We start from the raw sequence: 22,428 nt of genomic DNA on the forward strand, positions 1-22,428 counted from the left end.
CTGATATATAACTACTTCTTGATAAAAAGCTCTCTCTTACATAGATGAATGCCACTGGATTGTTTCTCTAGTCAATCCAGCCTAACACAGTCCTCAAAGTAACATCCTTCCTTTTCAACACATTAAAGAGGTCTCATGCAGCACATTTATCTAATGCAATGATACTGGGTTAGAGTGGGCCCTGAATCCAACATGGCCCACGTCTGTATAAGAGGACACACAAAGAAGGCCATGTGGTGTCAGAGGCGGATTGGGGTGGTAAGCCAAGGATGGTCACAAACTCTAGAAGCTAGAAGGGACAACAAAGGTTCTTACCTGGAGCCTTCAGAGAAAGCGTGGCCCTGATGATACCCTGACCTGAGACCTCTAGCCTCCACAATTGTGCAAGAACAGTCTCTGTGCTTACAAGCCGCTCATTGTGGCACTGTCAGAGCAGCCATCGGAAGCAAGAATGCTGAACCAGTCCGACTCATGACGACCCGGGATAGAGTAGAACTGCCTGCTCCCCACCCTCACCCCAGCCCACCCTACCCGGCCCCCAGATATGGAAAGAGACTGACATACGCTTCTCCTGGTAGGTGGAAACCTCCAACATTTTGACCACTGCACCACCACTCCAGGTCAGGAAAGCAGCATGTCTTACAAATGAGAACAAAAGTACAAGGGGAACTTTTTTAAAAAAATCAAGATTCACTTTTATTCAGTCAAAAAGGAAAGTTCCAATTCCAACTTAAAATCTTGCAAAAAGATTAGAAGCTCCTTTCAGAATCTACACCAATACATGTCTTGTTTCTCATTTTTTACTGACTGAGAATTATCCCCAGCAGAATGTACGCTCCTCCAACAGTTTCTGCATGGATGACTGAGTGGCACTGATTACATGCGTCAAACTGGGCCTCCCCACTCACCCTCCTTTAAGTGGATCCTCTGCTATTAACATAAACTCACACCCCGCCCCCCTAGGGCTCCTACTGAACCTTGCTGTTGTCACTTTGATCCCGTACATAATTTTTAAAAGAGTACTACGCTCAAGGTAGACATTATTAGTTCAAACAACTAAACGTATTTGGTTTTAAGAAGACTTTGGGGGCGGGTATTTTGGGTGTAAGATTTAAATATGTTCTCAGAGTCACAATATTTTGGGTTCACCCACCCTCCATGGCTCCAGAAAAACTATAGTCTGAGAGAATTAGACGTTCTGTTCCGCATTGAGATTATTCTACAGAATCTTAGATTAAAATGTTAGTTCTTGACCACACATTCCATATCCTCTTCCTGTTCCTCTCCCTCCTTCCTCTGTTGCTCCAGGCGAACAGAGAGCGACCGCCCAGCCTTGGCTGGCTGGCTGGCTGGGAGCGGTTCGGGTCCCAGGCACTATAGGATGAACTTGAAGGTAGAACAGACACACTAAACACATTTTGCCAATGAACCGGGCTGTCGCATGAAACCGTGACTTTAAGTCCCCAAGTCGAGAGGGCACGTCCCATGAGGGTTGTGTTTGCACAGTCGGCCGCGGCAGTTCAGAACGAGCTTTTGAAAGCCTTGATCGCGCTGCTCACGCGGACGGGCGGACACTTTCCAGGAAGTAGCGACACTTGGAGGAAACGATTCACGCTGCAAACTCAGCTGATCGGCACTCGAGGGTTTCACGAGGCAGGAGAAGGCGTGGCTCTTCCCCTGGGTGCTGTGCTAAACATTTCTGTTCCCACCCGTTCAACACGTGAAGCCATTTCTATTTCCGTTCCGCTTTCGTTCCTTGGTGAGAAGAAAGCGGAGGAGCTTCACAGAGCAATCATCCCCAACAGTAAAGATAATCCCGTTAAGACTGTAAAACACACCTGCTCATGTGGAGACCCCGTACGTAGCTTACCATTTTAAAAGTTGGGGGCGGGGGGGAGGGCTGAGATGGTTCTTCAATAGACTTCCATTGAAATGTTTCCACATACGCATTTCTTACAAGCTAGTAAGGCCATCTTAGGGCAGGTGAAGCCTCTCTGTGGCGTCTTCCAAACACCTGGGGAGAGCCCCTGCTCCTCGGCATCCCCCCAGGCAGCAATCGGGGTTACAGGTGCGAAGCCACATGTAAATCAAGTCTGCTGTGCGCTGCAGCCCAGGCTGCCAGGAGAGGAAGCACACACTCAGACACTAACGGGGCCTGGGGTGCAGAACCCCATGGCTACCCTGCAAAACAACCACAAAACGCCAGCCAAAGACGAATAACAAACAAACAACACCAACCCTCCAGCAGCCCCACCATGCTTGGAGAGCTGCTTTGATGATCACATTCATGACGGGGCGGGTTTCTACAGCATTTCTCTCGTCTGAATCACTGCCGTATCTCGGAGGGAATTCCAAACCTTCCGGTAAGTGTCCAGAATCTCCTGGGCAGTGGGCCTCTCTGCGGGGCTCTTGCTCTTGCATGCCTGGTGGATGTCAAACAAATGGAATCGCACCATATCGCTCCCTTCCACGTGCCCCAGGAGGAAGCTGGAGACGTCAGGGATCCTCCAGATGTCGATCTTCTCGTCATACGCAGGCATGAGGTCATCGTGGAAAGGCAGGTTGTCTCCGTAGGGCCACAGCTGCTCAGGAGCCACAAAGTCCCCATGGAGCTCCCTGTGGCCGCACTTGACAAACGTCCTGGAGCTGTGGTTCACCAGGGGCAAAGCGTCCAGGTCATTGGCCACGATGCTGAAGTTACTGGTCAGCAGGTACTGGGAGAGCGTCTTGGGCAGGTCGTTGGCGTCGCACATGACCAGCATGCCCAGGGGGCTGTTGTGCAGGTAGCTGATGATGCCCACGTAGTCCATGGCCAGCTGCAGCCGGCGCTGCCACGTGTTCATGTGCTGATACTTGGAAAGGTTTAGGGTTTCTTCCAGGTTGCTCAAGGACCCTAAGGGGTGGTACTCTGTCAGAATCGTGTTGTCCTCCTCGCAGTAGCCCAGCAGCGTGACAACATGCGGGCTCTGCAGAGCCCTCAGCATCTGCAGGCCGTGCAGGAAGTCCTCTCGCACCTCCAGACTGGTGAGCCGGGAGAGGGCAACTTTGCGCTCCTTCCACTCGGACAGGAAGACCTGGAAGACAGCCACAGGGCAGCGTCACACAGCAATGCCCGCCAACAACTCCCAGACGTGGCGGAAAGGCAGGAGACACGGGTTCCCCCTGGAGTTGCCCTTTGTCTAGACCCCAAGACTGACTGTGACCAAATGCTCCACATTCCCTGTGGGAAGCATCACCCCAAACTCACTGCTCTCCAGTTGATTCCAATTCACAGAGACAGGCCAGGCCAGAGGGGCATGCTGTCCCATAGGTTGTCCATCTTTACAGGAACAAACTGCCTCATCCTTCTCCCAAGGGACGGCTGGTGGGCTCAAACCACCGGCCTTTTAGTGAGCAAGAAAGTGTTTAACCGCTGTGCCAAGGAAAGTATCACATCTGTGAGTAAAGGCTCAGGGCAGGAGGGAGGAGGGGCTGACTGTCATTCCAGGCTCTTGGGAGTTGTTCTGTAAATGGCGACCAGGATTTGTTGGGTAGACGTAAGGTGGCAAATAGGGTCACTAGCTCCAAACTCCTGCAACACAAAGGGGGGGAGAGGAGCAAGGGTGCCAGGAAATCCCATGGAACACAGCAAAGGAACTTGGAATGGAAAGAAGCAGAAACTGACACCAGTACCTGGCCATCAAAAGATGAGAAGCTGTTCAGGGTTTAAGTAAATTCTGGTTGGATTGGTCAGCGGAATAGTGTGGAGTCCGCAAAATGCACATATTTTTGACGTTTAAAACAGATAAAAGTCAAGGTGCAAATGAGAAAAGACACAAAGGGTGGGGCCACACAATTCTGTCCCAACTGTGTAAAGTGAGACCAAATCCAGTTCCTGGGAAATGGAAGGCAATGCTCTAGCAGCTCAGCTGTCCTTTTAGGGTAGATTCTGGGTGACCCCCGCCCCCCACATTCATCCTTTTGGTGCTTTCCCAAACTTCCTACACGTTAAACCCAAACCAAACTCACTGCCATGGAGTCGGTGTCGACTCGTAGTGACCGCATAGGACAGAGCAGAGCTGCCCCTGGGGCAAGCCTGTAATGCTTTACGAGAGTAGAAAGCCCTGCTCTTCTGAGGAGTGGCTGGTGGTTTTGAGCAGCTGACCTTGCAGTGAGCAGCCCAGTGCGTAGCCACTGTGCCACCAGGACGCCTATAACTTTCCAGTAAAGAACATATAATACTTTCACAGTTAACGTTTTCTAAAAAGAACCCCAACATGGCAATGTCAGAGAGAGGTGGGCGAGAGGACTCGGAAGACTGTCTGGATCTGAGAAGGGAGGTTCTTAGATAAAACCCAGTAGCAACCGCCGGCCCCCAACTTCTCAGAGAAACCTTTCAGGACCAACGCTGTAGAAACTTTACTAGGGATCATAATTTTTATGAAAAGTTATTTTCATCGGTGGATTAAGAGTCATCACTGTTAGGGTGCTGGCAGGGGAGGGGGCGGGGTAAATGGGAGCTGTTCAGAATGAGTGTGGGAAAGAGGGAAATGTCCTAAACTTGACTGTGGTGGTGGCTGCACGACTCTGTTTAGTAGGATCAAACCACTGGATGCTTTGCTCTGTGAATTACCTGTCCATAAGACTGTTATTAAAAAAAGGTTTGGGTTTTTTTCCCCATAGGGTTAGTGCATCCGCTACAAGATTACATATTCATTTCCCTTCATTTCATATTGTGCACCTGCTCTTGGTAGACCCACAGCACCCTGGAATGGGACCCCAAAAGTCTTCTGGGTTAGGATCCATCACTTCCTCTCACCTGCTTCCTCGTGGCCACCCCAGCACGAGTGGCTGAGTTAGGGAAGCTGTCACGCAGAGTCAGCAGTGAAGAATGCAGCAGCTCAGCCATGGGCCACGTGACTTCCTCCTGATCCCTTATCTAAGTGAGATTCACGGCTGAGCCTCAGATCAACAAGAGAACATTCCATCTCTGGGCTCACCCACACCCGTTTACACCTCCTAACATTATGTCTTCACACGTCAGAGGTGGTTGTAGTCATGTTCGCGGAATCTCCAACTTAGAGGCTTCTTGAACACTTCCCAGAACACTCTTTCTAATGGTAAAGTCAACACAGGAATACCGAGCTTGGTAAAAATTCAAGTACAGAGTAATCTAGAGTAAATCCCCTCCCTGAGCGGAACATGCATTAAAATGTACATTTATAAAATAGCATTTTAGTTTGCTTGGACACCCATGAGATTATTCGAACATACATATCATATCGCAGTGGGTTGTCTTCATTTCACTGATCCATTCAAAATCCTTCCTGTGTGCTTTAATTTTAAAGAAGGAGAAGGGGGAACAAAGCATTGAAAGCTGCAAAAAGGTGGTGTAGACACACAATGGACCACTACTCAGCCAGAAAAGAGCAATGAAGTCCTGATGAATGCCACCCCTGGGTGGCCCTAGACGACATCATGCTAAGAAACACCAGCCAGCGGGACTAAAGCTGTGCGGTCTCACTGATAAGAAGAGGCAGTAAACACAAGGAAGCCAGAGGGGATCTGGTGTTGCCAGGTGGGGGAGAATGGATACCTCTGAATGGTGGTGCAGGAGAGGAACATTGAAAGGACTGTGGTCTGCCAAACGGACGAATAATTCTGTCTCGGGAGCCAACCAGCCAGAGTGCAGCTTCAGTGCAAAGACAGGGAGCCTGTCCTCTCTGTCTTCCTACTCTGGACACGTCATCAGGAAAGACGTCTCTGGAACAGGACATCGTGCTTGGTCGAGCAGCAGGGCAGCGAAAAAGAGGAAGGCCCCCAAGGAGAGGGGTTGACACCGAGGCCACCATGAGCTCAGCAATGGGACAATGGTGAAGTTGGCGCAGGACTGGGTGGCTGTGAGCCTGAGGAGACTGGCTGGCACCTGACGACAACAGCGGTGGGAAGGAGGAAGAAAGGGGTGTTTTTGCTTCGAGGACAATAAGCTCATATTCCAGGTGGTGGGGTGACTGGGAAAAGGAGAGCGAGGCTGGCCGCGCCATATAAGAGAATGCTAGTTCCGTTACTGATACCATCCATGCAGGGATGATTGAGGCGGCCTGTGTTCTGCTGGGTACATTCTCACCACAATATTTTTAAAAAGAAAAGAGTAAATCATAACACTCACCCATGAAAACTCCAGTTCCCCACAGTGCTTTGTGACTCCCTTGGGCTGGGCCCGTAGAATGAGACTGTTTGGGACAAGAGCAGGCCCGCCAGCCCACAGCAGGGTCTGACCTCAATCATGCCCTGGCGGCCCACCTCCTGCCCTCTGCTAGAAGAGGCACCACTGTGACCTTGCTAATGGTACCATTGTCCTAGATCTATGTTTTAGAAAACGGGCAGCCCCTAAGGCCTTGGGTCTGCCTCTCCCAGAGGGGGGTGAGGGTTGGGAGAGTAAGGCCAAGGCCCTTTGAAAGGAATCTTGGGTTTAAAAACCTAACAGGTATGGTTCTCCACGTGTTCTCCCCCAGCAAGGGGACTGAAGAGGAAGTGAGCAGAGATGGTGCGGGACCCTTGTCTCTACCAAATCTCCAGATTACACATACTGCTCTCGAGATTAAAAAGAAAGGCAGCAAACCGCGGGTCATCTGCCTTCCCCAAACCGATCTGTGCAGCCTGGAGGTAATGGGGCGTGCTGCTCCGGGCAGAGGACACAATGCCAAGCCCGTCCACGTTAGACAGGCATTTTGTTTTACCTAAGGATTCAACTAGTGATCCTTCGTCCTGCGCCCCTTTGCTGTGGGACCAGAGGCAGAGGACACACCTGTGGCCCCAGGGAACTTGCTCTTCTAAGAGAGGCCACGAGGGGTGGGTTTAGACTAAGTGTCACAGGGAACCCTGGAAGAGTCCTACCCAGCTGACTCCTGAGCGATGAGTCATCGTGATGAGGGAGTGGAGGTCGTGAGAGGGCAGGGGTCAGTGCCTGGGCTGGGAGGTGTGCTGGACTGGTGGTGGGAATGGTGGGGACACTTGCTTCTGCTTTCTTTACAAGTGTTGGAATGAGGACGCCAGCTCAGCAATGGGTGGTGGGCACTGAGTGGGGTGCTTGAGACTTGTCTCCCCCTGTCCACTTATCACCCATCCTAAGATCTCTTTTTGAATGCTGCTAAGTGGGGTTTCTGAGTGGCTGAGAACATGTCCTCGTGTGGCGGGGCCATAACTGAATTAACCATGCCTCTGTATTGACTGCTCCCCTTTCCTGAAACCCCGAGTCACACGCCAAAGCGCCCCTTCATGCACTTGGCTGCTTCCTTCGCTCGGGTGACTTCAATAGGATAAGCCCCGCATGTGGGTCGCCCGGGCAGAAACACGTGCAGGGCTCTGTGACAGGGAAGGACACTGGCCCCCAGGGGCCAGCCAAGGCGGAGTCTGCTGCCACTCACCCTCTTCACAGCTCCTTCCCCGACGCGCTTCAACTGCCGCACCTGCGTCCGCAGCTCCTCACAGGACAGCCACGGCGAGCAGTTTGTCATCTGTCCCACTCTGAAGGACCCAGACGGACAGCGGCTGGGGCCCCCCGGGGGCTGTGAAGGGGAACTAAATAGCTGGTCCAGGCAGAGGTAGAGGAGGGCGTTCATGAGCACCATCGCCAGCAGCAGCAGCACCACTGGCGGGACTTGCCAGGGCGTCGCGCCCTTTCTATGCTCCTGGGGCTTCTTGTCCATGTCGGCTTTTCGTGAGGTCCTGAAATGTGACAACGCAACAAGAAGCAATGGGTCAGTGAAGAGCGAACCAACAAAAGGCGGCCCCGTATGTGTGTGTGTGTGTGTGTGTGTGTGTGTGTGTGTGTGTGTGTGTGTGTGTGAGTCCAACTGTGGGCCACGCGGCTGCCAGCGGCTGGTTTCTGGGGGCCGATCGCCACTCTTCCTCGTGCATTCTCGTCGTGAGCCCCACTGAAACCTGTCAGCATCATAGCAACTCACAGGAGCAGGCCAGGTGGTTCTGAATCGCAGAACAGGGCCCCTTAACCCTGCCTCATGCCAATACCGCGCTCCTGTGTCAGAGACAGGGGGGCGGCAGGAAGGGCTGGCTCACCTTCCTGGGGTGTCTTCCGTTCCCCAGTTCAGGTCTCCATCCAGGCTCCCCTTTAGCTGGTGCTGGAGAGCTGTCTGCCATGAAGGACCAAAAAAGGTTTTGTTAAATAAAAATGGCCACCATGCCCACAGACTGACCTGAATAGTCCAATAGTGCCCCCTTCTCAGGCCCCCCCTAGAGTCTGGGGACCCCTTGGGCTCTGGAAGGCTCTGGGCTATCCTCCTATACCCTGACCTCTGCACCCTTGGACCAGGAGCCTCATCTCTCCCCAGGCTCTCCTTGGTCCCACTTGACTCACTTGACCTAAACTGCGGTGCTCTGGCCGCTCCAGCATTCAACGCGTCGGCTCTGTGGTCTGCCCCGCCTTGGGAACATGCTAGTGAGCAAACCAGATGAGATTCTCATCCTCTGGGAGCCGAGTGGGGCATTTAGAGAGGAAGACCAAATAAACAGGAAAACAAAAGGACTCTCCAGAAGCAACTGTGATGAGCTCCCGGGGAGAATCACAGGAGAGGGAATTGAGGGGATGAAGGAGGCGCAGAGCACCCGAGGCAGAGAATGGAGCAGGAGAGGCAGCCAGCAGTCCACCACAAGCAAGAGAGACAACTATTTCCCAGGGTCCCCTGGGGCTCAGTGAGCTGGGATCGCAAACAGCAATAAAGCCTGCAGCAAGGTTACCTCTGCTATGGAAGGTCACAATCCCCCCTGGTTTGAATGACAACGGCTTTCTTTGTTCTCTACAATCATAGATGAGCAAAAATGACGCATCTTGGAATCCTATCATACTCAAACACACTGCCATCGAGTTGATGCCGACTCCATCAGCGGCTTCATATGACAGGGTTGAACTGCTCTTGTGGATTTCTAAGCCTGTAACTCCTTGCGGGAGTAGAACGCCCCATCTTTCTCCCACAGAGCAACTGGTGGTTTCGAACTGCTGATTTTGTGGATCGAAGCCCAGCTGGGAACCATGACGCCACCAGGGCTCTGATCAGTAAGAATAAAATAGCTCTATTCATGTCTGGAGGATCGCAGTCACGAAAGCAGCCTCGATTTCCAAACCAAGTGCACAGCTACAGAGAAGGAACTGCTGGGGCTAAGACTGCACATCCGTCAGAACCTTATCATCGCCAAGGAACAGGGCGGGGTTCAGGTGGGCACTGGGAAGGAAAAGGAAGGAGGCTTACACAAAACTCCTGCTACAAAAACAGGGCTCCTTTTAAATTCTAACCCCCCCCCCCAATTCTGCTCTAACTCTATGCCTTTGAAAGAGATGTCCCCAAGGTCTGCTGGTGGTTACTCACTCTCTCTCTCTCCCTCTCTCTCTCTCTCTCTCTCTCTCTCTCACTGCAATCTGAGAAGTTCTGTCCATCTGGTCTTACACAGATTGAGTCAAACCCCCTCTTTCTTCATGCTTACACTGCCCACTTCCCCGCCCTCACCCTTAGCTAATGACATTCGTCCTATAATGTTGGGGTGTGAGCAGAGGGGAGACAAAAGCAGCAGTACTCAGAAATGCAATCTCCTCAAGTACCCAACACCCCAGTTTCCTGCACCCCACGCCAGCCCAGGGCCTGTCCCCAATGCCTCTCCTCTTGCGCCCATCCCCTTCCCACACCCTAAATCAGGAAGGTATCCTTCACTACTCAACTGTGACACGCCCGCCACGTCCGCCATCAGCTCCCCATATTTCTGCTTGCTCCCCATCTCCCCTTCCTGACTCTGGATCCACTCTCTCTTTCTATTTTGGCAAAATCCCTGAAAAGAGGATCTCTCCCCATGACCTCTACTTCCTCCCTCCTGCACTCGCCCTCGCCAGCGCATGGCTACTGCACTCACACCTGGTCACCAAGGTCACTGCCAGCAGCCTTCACATCATTACCTCATTACCTGGCCAGTTGTGGCCTTGGTGTTGTTCCCCCCATCCGCACACTAAGCAGGCCTGGTGGCACAACAGTGAAGTGCTTGGCTGCTCAGTAAGCAAAAGGTTGGTGACTCAAACCCACGCAGCGCCATCCGCGCCTGTGAAGCCCAGGAGACCCTCTGGGGCGGCCTTCTGTCACTGAGATGCCATCCAACATCATCAGCATCAGCGGTATCTGGCTGAGTGAGGTGGCTTGGTTTCTAGGAAACCACACTCGCTGACAGCTCCTTCTCAGCCTCCTTGGTCGGCTCCTCTGCACCTCTCTGACCTCAACCTGCTGAAGGCACCGGGGCTCCCTCCAACCACACAGGCTCTTTCCAATCTCATGCCTACATTTCCAGAGGCTCCTGGCTCCCGGACAGATGTGTCTACTCCAGGTCTCCCCTCAGAGCTCAAGACCTGCCTTCCAGGCACCCAATGGACAGCTCAAATATAAGATTTCAATAATAAAGACATAATCTAATTTAAAAAACGGGAAAAAGACTTGAACACACAGTTCCCCAAGGGAACACAGAGTCCAACAGCAAGAGGAAAGACACTCGCTCAGAATCATGAGTTACTATGGTTGTGTGCCATCGAGCAGACTCCAGCTTCCCTCCACAGTTTTCCACGGCTGTACTTTCAGAAGTAAAAGCACTAGGTTTTTCTTTCAAGCACCTCTGGGTGAACCTGAACCTCCAACCTTTTGGCTAGCTGCTAAGCATTCAAACTGTTTTTTTTTTTTTCAGACCACCCAGGAAGCCCTCAGCACCCAAAGCTGCTCATTCATTTCTCACCCCCTGAGAGGCGCCCTAGACAAAGTGACATCAGCTCTCACCAGGGCTCCCACGCCAGTTTCCTCAGTGGTCTCCCACTTCCGTCTCTGTTCCAGACCATGCTTCCCACAGCAAACAGGGGCTTTTTGTCTGCACAGAGGAAAAAACACAAGGTCAGATCATGAACATCCTACCCATCTTTATCAAAGAACACTGCATCCCATTTATTTGGGGTTTTTACAAAAGTTATAAAACATCACATGTGTGCGGAAGCCCCTCTGCATCCCTGCTATCCTTTTCTGAAAGGTCGGTGACCCCTCCAGGTGCCTGGGAGGGTTGGTGGATGCAGCAATGTTCAGACTGGGGTTCCAGGAGTACAGCCGCAGCCCCACCTGGGAGTCTGTCAACATGCATGTTCTTCAGTCCCTGTCCCATCGAGTCTGAAGGTTGGGAGTGAGGCCCAGTCACCTGTACCTCAGCCACCCTCCAGGTAACCTGGATGCCCTGTGAGGTTTCGAACCACGAGTGCAGACAATTCCCACAGTCGCCTTGCATTTTTAACACAGGAGCACGTGAACTGCCCAATGGATTGATGGAGCTCTGGTGGCATAGTGGTTCTGCGTTGGGCTGCCAGCCCCAAGGTTTGCAGTTCCAAACCACCAGCTGCTCCTCGAGAGGAAGACAGGGCTTTCAGTTCCAGTAAACAGCTAGTCTCTTATTGTACATACTTTTGCCACAATTAGAAAAAAAATTTACATGGATAGCAATGAGTACACGGAAGGATATGTTCTAGAATTGAATGTGGTGATAATTGCATGATATGATTATTGAATTGTAGGACCTGTGGGTGAAGTGCTAATAAACTGTTAAAAATAACTAAAAGGGGCAGTTCTACCCTATGATATACAGTTGCCATGAGTCTGAATCTACTTAATGGTTTTTTTAAAACATACACGGTGAGGGGAGAAAGGGGGAACCGATCACAACGATCCACATATAACCCCCTCCCAGAGAGACGAACAACAGAAAAGTGGGTGAAAACATGTAAGAATAATAATAACATAAATTATCAAGGGCTCGTGAGACAGGGAGGGTGAAAGGTGGAGGGGGGAAAATAAGTGGCTGATACCATGGAGTCTAGAAAGAAAATGTTGACAACATATGTACAAATGTGCTTGACCCAATGGATGAATGTATAGATTGTGATAAGAGCTGTATGAGCTCCCAATAAAATGCTTTTTTTAAATTGTTAATATTACATATATCCTTTTGCAACTTGCTTTTAAGATGCACAACATTATGCTTTTGAGATTGCTGTAGACACAGGGAAGTTTTTTGTCTTTTTTTTTTGCTGTCTTGACCAAGAAGAAAACATACAATTTAATTACTACTTTAATGTCTTTCTTTAATTATCCAGTTCCAGATGCACAAAACTAAATCAAATGACTAGGAAACTGATTTTCATTTTGGGCTTGAATTAGTAAAATTACTAGTTACCCTATTATTTGATACGATTGATTTATTTTTTTAAAGGTTTTGCTGACAAATAATTCACATACCTTACAATGTAACGGTTTATAGACAGCCACAGGGCACTAATTCAGTGTTAAGTTCATGGATGACTACTTGTTCTAGAAACCTCTGTGTTTCGGACGGGTCCCCCAAGTGCTCCCTCCAGTCAACACTCTTCGCTTCCAAAGAAAGGTCTGGCATCTGCCTCTGAAAAGCCACAGGTGACGGCGTGCAGAGCACAGTTCTCCAAGGACGCACCTGGCACCATCCCTCACGGAGTCGGCTCCACGGCCAGGCCATCGGGATGAAAGGCTGGTTGCCCTAAAGTTCACATGTGATCGTCTGCCTCAGAGCATCAGCAGCTCCTATGCCCCTTGATAAAGTTCCAAACTTTTCCTGGGGCCCCGGGGGTCCAGCCGGCCCCTCCCTGTGCTGCGCGCTCCATCCCAGGTCCTCAGACATGCTTTGTTGAGTGGTCCAGGCTCCTGCCAGCACGCGCCTTCCTCTCCTGTTCCGTGAGCTGGACCTGCCTGTTGTCTTGTCCACCACTGGACCCGGAGTGCCAGGCAGACGGCAGGTCTACTGGACGCAAAGGCACCAACTTCTGGCCACTCAAACTCCTCCTACTTCCTGGCCTCTCCGCCCGCTGGCTCTGCTCCTCAGCCCTGCCTGGCAGCCGCCCGACGTGCCATGCCTTCTCCAGCGCGGGCACACCGCGAGAGCACCATGCCAGGCACCCATTCTTCCTGGCCTGTCCTCCACGCTCGGAGTCAGGCTTCCCAGGAAAGGAGGCTTAAGTCCGCAGGAGTCCCTGGGCGGCTCCCGGGTTAGCACGCCATTGGACTCCACCCAGAGGTCCCCTAAGAAAGGCTGGGAGATTTCGTTGTAAAAGATCAGCTACTCAGCCAGTCCACAGAGAGAACAACATGGCTGGCCCTACTATGAGACACGATGCTCCTCAATGACTAAGGGCGATACAGGGGACAGCACCGGAGACACAGTGTGGGAATTGCACCTGACCTGATCCCACCACACCAAGGCAAATCACTGGGGGAGTGCAGCGGAACAGCAAGGGAATGGAGTGGCAAGGTCCCCAGCGAATGCTGAAAGTGGACTTTGGGGCCAGGGCGTGGTACCCCAACAGACTGGACTGGAAAACGCTCCTAAGGGCCAGCAAACGATCCCTGAACTAACTACAAGCTTTTCTCTTGTGAACTGTTTTGTTCTGTTCTTTGTCAGTGGTTTGTTTTTGTTGTTTTGTTGTCTGGTTGTATACTGTTGCTTTGTTTTCCTCTGTCTAGTTTTCGTGCATGTTAGTGACTCCACAGGTCTGTCTGAATAGGACAGGCTGGATGAACTATCTGGAGGAAAAACAACGGGACCGACAGTTCCGGGGGTACTTGGGGTGGGAAGGGGGGTAAGGAAGTGGTGTTAACAAACCCAGGGACAAGGGAAAAACATGGGACCCCAAATGGTAGAGAAGGGGGAGTGGCAGGCCTGGTGGGAAATGATCAAGGGTAAGGTTGCTTAGAGAAGAGGTATACTCTAGCCCAGGTGGTGATGAAGCATGGTAGTAGGGCAGGAGGAAGGTCAAGGGAGATGGAGGAAAGAGCTAGGAGTCAAAGGGCATTCATGGAGGTCTAGACAAAGACATGTACATGCAAATATATATAGGAGGATGGGGAAATAGATCTATGTGTCTATATTTATAGGTCAAGTATTAAGGTGGCGGAAGGACCTTGGGCCTCTACTCAAACACTCCCTCAATGCATGAATACCTTCTTTTATTAAATTGGAACTCTATGATGCTCACTCTCCCGACACAACGGCTGGAGCCAAAGTGGGTGAACAAGTAAATGTGGTGAAGAAAGCTGATGGTGCCCGGCTATCAAAAGAGATAGTGACTGGGGTCTTAAAGGCTTGAAGATAAACAAGCGGCCATCTAGCTCAGAAGCAACAAAGTCCACATGGAAGAACACACCATCCTGTGTGATCGAGTGGTCCCAAAGGGATCAGTTACCAGGCATCAAAGAACAAAAAATCATATCATTGACTGCACACCTCCATGATAGGATCGCTGAAGACAAATGGGTGCATAAGCAAATGTGGTGAAGAAAGCTGATGGTGCCCAGCTATCAAAAGAGATAGTGTCTGGGGTCTTAAAGGCTTGAAGGTGAACAAGCGGCCATCTAGCTCAGAAGCAAATAAGCCCACATGGAAGAAGCACACCGGCCAGTGCGATCACGAGGTGCCCAAGGGACCAGGTATAAGGCATCATGCAAAAAAAAAGATATGTGTGTGTATGTATGTGTATATATGTGTATATGTATATATGTATGTGTATATATGTATATATATATCATATTAAATGAAGGGGGAAGTGCAGAGTGGAGACCCAAGGCCCAAGTGTCGGCCAATGGAGATCCCCTCATAGAGGGGTTTAGGAGAGGAGATGGCTTAATTAGGGTGTGAGGTAGTATCGATGAAGAACACAGCTTTCCCCCAGATCCTGGATGCTTCCTCCCCCCAACTACCATGATCCGAATTCTACCTTGCAGGGCTGGATAGGACAGAGGCTGTACACTGGTACATATGAGGGTTGGAGGTACAGGGAATCCAGGGTGGATGATACCTTCAGGACCAAGGGTGTGAGGGACGATGCTGGGAGAGTGGAGGGTGAGTGGGTTGGAAAGGGGGAACTGATTACAAGGATCCACATGTGACCTCTTCCCTGGGAGAGGGACAGCAGAGAAGGGGGGAAGGGAGACTCCGGATAGGGCAAGATATGACAAAATAACGATGTATAAATTACCAAGGGCATATGAGGGAGGGGGGAATGCGGAGGGAGGGGGGAAAAAAAAGAGGACCTGATGCAAGGGGCTTAAGTGGAGAGCAAATGCCTTGAGAATGATTGGGGCAGGGAATGTATGGATGTGCTTTATACAACTGATGTATATATATGTATGGATTGTGGTAAGAGTTGTTTGAGTCCCTAATAAAATGTAAAAGAAGAAAAGAGAAAAAAATGATTAGGGCAAAGACTGTACAGATGTGCTTTATACAATTGATGTATGTATATGTATGAACTGTGAAAAGAATTGTATCAGCCCCAATAAATTGTTAAAATAAAAAATAAAAATAAATAAATAAATAAAGACGGGTGAGACCCGGGAAAAAAAAAAAAAGATCAGCTACTGAAAAGCCCACGGGGTACAGGCCGATTTTAAGCCCGTGGGGTCCAATGCGCCCTGGTAGTGCAGCGACGTATGAGCTGTGCTCGCCTGCTTACTATCAGGTCAGGGGTTGGAAGCCATCGGCCACTCTGCTGGAGAAAGACGAGGCTTGCCGCTGATTTAAAGAAGTACAGCTTTGGGCGGTTTAAGACATGAAAAAAAATACTTTATGGGTTATTGGGGGTTCATGAGGGAGGGAGGGGAAAAGAATAAGGAGTTAAAATCAAATGTTTTGAGAATGATGATGGCAACAAATGTACAAATGTGCTTGACACAATGGCTGGATGGATGGATTGTGATAAGAGTTGCATGAGCCCCCAATAAAATTATTTTTTAACGACCTGTAAGAACTCCCAATAAAATGTTTATTTTTAAGAATTAAATTTCACTGCATCATATCCACTTTGAGTTAAACTGTTAGCTCATAAAAGCTCTGGAATTGCCACTAATAGCCATTAGTTCTTAATGGAACGCAAACATCTTTTACGGTAGATTCTAATAATTTTCTTTATGTATTGACATCCACGTTACCCCACATAGTGTTATAAGCATCCCTATTATTATTAATTAAAAAGTATTCAAATAGGAAAAAAAAGAAATGCGGCTTCAGACCCCTCAGGGCCAGTTCTCCTGCCCTATAGGGTAGGTACAGGTCAGAATGGGCCCAAGGGATAGGACGGTTTCATGCGACAGTTTGAGAGCCAATGGCATCTGGTTGGGTTGTTTTGGTGTTTAAGCTTATATAGGTGGTCTTGTTTATTTTTACAGGAGGGCTCAGCTATGTTTAAAAAAAGGTACAATTATAAATACAGCACAGCTAGGCCCTCTCCCGTGGCCTGGGAAGCGAGTGGGAAACAGAAAAGTTATTCCCCAGGTTGTTCCCCCATAAAATATGCCAAACCTAAGGGGCTGCTTGCTACCACGTGGCCAATGACTATACACTTGGAGGTCAGCTTAAAGGTTATCCCCCTGAGACTTATCAGCCTTCTAGAGCAACCAGACCCTATAGTCTGTCCCACCCTAAGTAGAGCCCACTCCCTTCTGATAAGGATAATGGATTGTTCCCCTGAAGGAGAGCTCAAAGACTAAGGTCAAGCCAACTCAGGGAGGACCAAGGTTAGGCTGCCATCTTGACTCTATCATCTGCCCAACTTGTTTCGTGTACGCCTTCCTGTCACATGTATGCCCCTGGTGGCTCCCCTTCCTTGCTTGTACAGCCCTAGCTCATCCCCATCCTGAAGCACATATGCCTATTGTACAACCCCTTCCTGCTACGTATGTGGGTTACCTGTAATTAGGGGGCTTGTGCGTCCCTAAGTGAACATAAGCTTTGGTTGAAAATATATTTACGCTCTCTGCGTGGACCTTGCTGCTGAGATCATGGCCGTCCCTGAGGTAAGCATTCGAATGCCTTATCTTGTCTGATATCTCTTTAATTTTGTTCAATTACACAACCGACCCTTGGGCCTGTTCGATTGTGGGGCTGAACCTCACAGAAGAGCTCTGTGCAAGTGAAGGGTCTAGAAGTGTGGTAGTTATGTAACTCCTGTCAACTTGTGAAGGGGTGGACTCTAGCCTGTCAACCAGGTTGCAGCCTGATGACCTCATTTGGAGCCTCAAAGGAGATAAATAACTCACTGAAGGGCAGACACAGACTCTCTGCTTCATCTTCCTGATAACAAGACACATGCAGCTACGCTAGAGCCCTGGAGGTGGAGGTGCCATGCATTGAGGTGCTTCCATCCACTACCACTGGATCCATAGAACTCCACCCACTGGCCTGTGATCTTCCTGCATTTGGCGTCATTGCATGCGTTGTGTGAGTCTGAAGAGGAATTTATAGATTGATATTGGACATATGGGCTAATACCAGATTTATGGACTTGTTCCGGACTGGGCTGGGATGTTTTCTTAATGTACAAATGCTCTTTATATATATCAAGCTCATTCTTATACACATGAGTATCTATGAATTTGTTTCCCTAGTCCACCCAGACTGACACAAGAAGCTTCATTGTACATCCACACGTGCTTGTCCTTCTCTAGTCCACGCAGCCTCTCCTGTTCACTTTCTTCATTTCCACTCAAAGGCTCCCAACCATCAGGTACAAAATGCTGCTTACACATGCACACCCAGCAATCCCAGAGAGCAGGGCAGAACTGCCCTCAAGGGTTTCTGAGGCAATACATCTTTACTGGAGGAGTCTCGTTTTTCTCCCTGCTTAGCCTCCGGAAAGTCCTGCTTTCTAACCTGTGGTGCGCAATGCATCAAAGCCAGACTTGAGAAGGTCCCTATATTCAGGTGTAATACCCTCATACTTTGGGTCTCACGGACCGAAGACCAGACAGATTGTGGGATGACATCAAGGACATTACATACAAACAAAGCAATGAGTCCTTAAAAGGCCAGGAGGGAGGGAGGAAAGGAGGATGAGGCAAAGGGAGAGAAAATAACAGGGTGGATGCCACTTGCAGTGTTTAAGTTGCGATGTAATAAGGAGTCGCTGCAGTGAACAGAAGAAATGATGGAGTAGAAGAGCCGAACAGAAGATTTCAAAAGACTGCTCAAGAAGACAAAGCAAAGTATGATACGGACATGTTAGAAAACCAAAGGGGAGGAGATATGCACGGCACTTCTCAGGCTGAAAGAACCCAAATAAAATTCAAGTCCCTGCCTTCAACACGAAGGGTTCCCGAGGCCCGATGGAAGGACTCAGGCAGCACCAAAAGAAGGCGGAGCAACACACAGTCGCTGGGCCAAAGGAACTGGTTCAACCCTTTCAGGACAATCAGATGATCAAGAACCAATGGTACTGAAGCGAGATGTAAAAGCCACCGTGAAGACGGTGCCAAAACACCACCAAAGAAAAAAAAAAATCCCAAGGCTCCAGGAATTGATGGAATTCCAACGGAGATGTTTCAACATATGCATGCCGTATTGCAAGTGCTCAGCATTCTGTGAGAAGAAACTTGGACGACAGCTACCTGGCCAACTGACTGGAAGAGCGCTATCTGCAGGGCCTCTTCCAAAGAAAGGCCATCCAACAGAACACGGGAGTTATCTAGCATTATCCTCCATATTGCATGCTGGTGAGATTTTGTGTAAGTGAACCCACTTATGGGGAACTCTTAGAAATGCCAGCCAGATTCAAAAAAGAGCATGGAACAAGAGAGATCACTGATACCAAGATGGATATTGGCTGAAAGGAGACAATACCCAAAAGATGTTTACCTGTTTTGTTGATACGCAGAGGCATGTGACTGTGCAGGTCATCACAAATTGTGGATCACATTGAAAAGATGGGTAATGGGGGGGGGGCGCCGGGAGGGAGGGGAAAAATGAGGAGCGAATACCAGGGGCTCAAGTAGAGAGCAAATGTTTTGAGAATGATGAGGGCAACAAATGTACAAAAGTGCTTGACACAATGGATGGATGTGTGGATTGTGATGAGTTGCACAACCCCCAATAAAAGATTTAATTAAAAAAAGATGGGTCATATCAAAACACGTCATTGTATTCCTGTAGACCCTGTACACAGACCAAGGAACAGTTGTTCAAACAGAATACGGGTTGACTGTATGGTTTAAAATCAGAAAAGGTATCCATGAGGTGTGTATCCTATCCCCATACTTAATCTCTAGGCCAGGAGTGCTCAACACGTCGATCACGATCTACTAGTGGATCGCAAATGTAGTGTGGGTAGATTGCATGGCATTAAAAAAACAGACGTAAGCCTGTCATCAATCCCGCCACTTACTTGATATCCAGCGAAGCCAATCAGATGCAATCTTAAGTGTCAAACGCATGTGCAAACAACTGCACTAAGTGCAGCAAAACTGACGAGCTAAGTTAGCGACAATTTTTAGGCCTTGGTTTTATTTTCTCTTAAACGTAAGAAGTGTATTAAAATGGGTGGGGGCCAGACCAAGTAAGAAGACAAAAACGTATCACTTTCATACAGAATGGGAGATTCGGACACTACAAGCCGACATTCAGCTGAAGTCCAGAGCACATGAACAGTTCTGGAACTTACTCATAGAGGGAAAGTGCCCAAACATGAGAAAATGTGCTACCTCCTTGACTACATTATTCAGCTCTACTTATTGATGTGAGTCAGCCTTTTCCCACATCAAGATCATTAAGTCCAAGTACAGTTCCACCATGACCGATGATCATTGGAAGTGTTCTTGAGGTTGGCTGTCAGCAGCTACTGTCCAGATTATGCATCCCTGGCTCATTCCATTCAGTGCAGGTCATCAGAGTCAACTCAGATCATGACAAAAATGTACATAGTTGTGTTGTGTTGTGCAATATGGATTCATGCGGTTATGCAAGGTACATAAACATATATTGTACATATAAAGAACTCTCAATGCATTTATGAATGTAATAAATCTATAAATAAAAATAAATGTTTTGCATTTTTGTAGTTGGTAGATCATTTTGATTTGATCATTTAATAAATAGCTCCCATGTTGAAAAAGTGTGAGCACCCCTGCTCTAGGCTGAACAAATTTTTTAAGAATGGGGTCCTCAAACTTTTTAAACAGGGGGCCAGTTCACTATCCCTCAGACCTGTTGGAGGGCCGGACTATAGTTTTTAAAAAAACTATGAACAAATTCCTATGTACACTGCACATATCTTATTTTGAAGTAAAAAAAAAAAACAAACGAGGCAAAAATAGCAGGCGGGATACACGTCCTCGGCAGGCCGCATGTGGCCCTCGGGCAGTAGTTTGAAGACCCTCTAGATTATGAAGATGAATGTAACATCCGGATGGGAAGAAGACCCTAATATGCAGATGACTCAACTTTGCGCACTGACAGCAAATAAGACTGAAAGCACTTACCGACCAACATCAAGGAATACGGCCTTCAGTATGAATTACACTGTAACAACAACAAATCCTCACAACTGGGCCAATAAGCAACAATATGACAGATGAAGAAAAGACTGAAGTTGTCAAGGATTTCATTTTACTTGGATCTACAATCAATGCCCCCCCACCCCCGCCATGGAAACAGTCAAGAAATGAAACAATATTATTTCACTGGTTAAATCCGTGTTCAAAAAAGCAAAGATATCACCACGAGAGCACCTGGTCCCAAGCCATGGTATTTTCAATTACATCATGAATGTGAAGGCTAGACGCTGACTAAGGATGATTGAAGAATTGATGGCTTTTTACCAATTTACAGGCTCCAACAATATTTGGGAAAGAATCCTATTTTGCCAATAAAGGTTCCGAAAGCACTAGCTAACGTCATTACTCTGCTGTGTACTTCGCCGTAGGGGCTGTACAAGAAAGGTGGCGGCTAGCGGCCGAGATGCTGGGGGATCTGGGCGGTCCCCTGCACGACAGAAGGAACCAGGGTTTGGGCTGTTCTCTTTGGAGACGTCGGTCGCCAGGCCTTCCCAGTGGAGGCCGGCCGACCCTGCGCGCTCACAGTACCGTGCAGGCTTGCAGTGGGTGGCAGGCGGTGGCTGCGCACCAGGCCGGCGGAGAAGCACACCCAGATGCCAGCTAGGAAGGCGAGCCTCCGACACCGGCGCTCCCGGTGCCGCACGTCGTGTGGTCAAATCTTGTTGTTTGTTTTCCAGCTCCAGTCTACGAGTACACTCAGCAGGGCGCACTGCACGCGAGCGGGACGAACGCCCGCCCCGGCGGGAGGAAAGCTCGGGCCGCAGCCGCCCGCAGGGCGTCGGGCCCGGATGCTGGGGAGCCCGGCCGCGGGGCTGCCGTTCACCGCGCCCCGCCCGCCCGCCCGCGGCGGGATCCGGGTTGGACTCCGGGCGGGGACCGGGCCGCGGGCGCGGCGGGGACGGGAGGCAGCTCGGGGACCGGCCCGCGGCCCACCGTCCGGTCTGCGGCAGGCCCGGCCGGCCCCCGAGCTGTCCTGCGCGCCCAGCAGGCGGCCCTGGCTCCCGGCCGGGCCCGGCGTCTCGGCCCAGGTGGGAGGCCGCCCCCGCAGCCCCGGCCCGCAGCGCCTGCCTACCTGCCGCCCCCTGGGCCCGGTCCGCAGCCCCCGCGCCGCGCGGCCGGAAGCGAGCCCCGGAGAGCCGGCGCGCACGCTGCCCCCTGGTGGCCGCCGGCCGACGCGCCCCTGGGCCTGCCGGGGTGCAGCCCGAGGCTGGAGGGGCCGGGTCCCCATCTGGCTCCGTGGTTCGGAGCACGTGGGGACGGTGAACGGCCGCCTTCCTGCTCTTGGACGCAGCAGGACGCACCCAGGCGCCCAGCCTGGTCATGCGCAGAGGAGCTGTAAGTGCCGCGCTCTGTCACAGCGCTCAGGTTTTGCGAAGCGGCGGGGTCGCCCACCAGCATCGTTAGGGCCTCCGGGGCGATTTGTTAGAAATGCAAATTCTCTGCTCGCATCTCAGAGTTGTTGAAACTGGAGGGGCAGTTTCAAGCTTCAAAAGCTGCTCTTTCAGAAGGTCTCCAGGTGAGGAGGGCAATGCAGAAGGGCGAGAACCACAGGTGTCAAGGAGACTACAGAGGTTCCTCACGTTTCAGAGCGAGGCCGACAGGAACCTGGACAGGGTTCAGAGCAGAGGGCGCATTTGGAAAAGGCGAAGGAGGCAATCGGAGTGAAGATTCAAAGACCTCTCAACGCATCAGGCCTGCTTTCAAGCATTGTGCACTGAGACAAAAATGAGGAGGAAGCGGTTGGCATATTGAAAGTCAGGTTATATAACTTTATTTTTAAAGAGTATTATACACCAAACGTCCAAACAATGAAAATTAAAATAACTAGAATCTCCTCAGTGGACATCAGCATGGTCAGCAGTTCGAAACCACCAGCAGCTCCTCGGGAGGGACTGGGCTCTCTACTCCCGGAAACAGTTCCTATCTTGCAAACCCAGATCGGGTTGCTATGAGTCAGCATTGACTCGATGGCAGTGAATTTCCTCAGAATGAAGAATTTTATGGGCAAAATATTGAACGA

At 50.1% G+C, this 22,428-nt stretch overlaps 1 protein-coding gene across 2 annotated transcripts; it reads right to left on the bottom strand.

Annotated features, from left to right (window-relative positions):
* Positions 1–641: 641 nt before the first annotated feature.
* Positions 642–21,608, bottom strand: POMK (protein O-mannose kinase). 2 transcript variants are annotated; one of them, XM_075556581.1, is made up of 5 exons: positions 21,481–21,608; positions 10,800–10,887; positions 8,059–8,132; positions 7,407–7,707; positions 642–3,074 (listed from the first exon to the last, which is right to left on the bottom strand). In XM_075556581.1, exons 4-5 carry the CDS (start codon positions 7,686–7,688, stop codon positions 2,304–2,306), a joined length of 1,053 nt encoding a protein of 350 aa, XP_075412696.1. In that variant the 5' UTR covers positions 7,689–7,707; positions 8,059–8,132; positions 10,800–10,887; positions 21,481–21,608; the 3' UTR covers positions 642–2,303. The 2 variants fall into 2 exon arrangements, with proteins under 2 accessions (XP_075412696.1, XP_075412697.1); XM_075556582.1 differs by lacking the exon at positions 21,481–21,608 and adding an exon at positions 20,937–21,219.
* Between the last annotated feature and the right edge of the window lie 820 nt (positions 21,609–22,428).

Source organism: Tenrec ecaudatus, chromosome 8 (genome assembly GCF_050624435.1).
Source record: "Tenrec ecaudatus isolate mTenEca1 chromosome 8, mTenEca1.hap1, whole genome shotgun sequence".
In the NCBI taxonomy this organism is placed as follows: domain Eukaryota; kingdom Metazoa; phylum Chordata; class Mammalia; order Afrosoricida; family Tenrecidae; genus Tenrec; species Tenrec ecaudatus.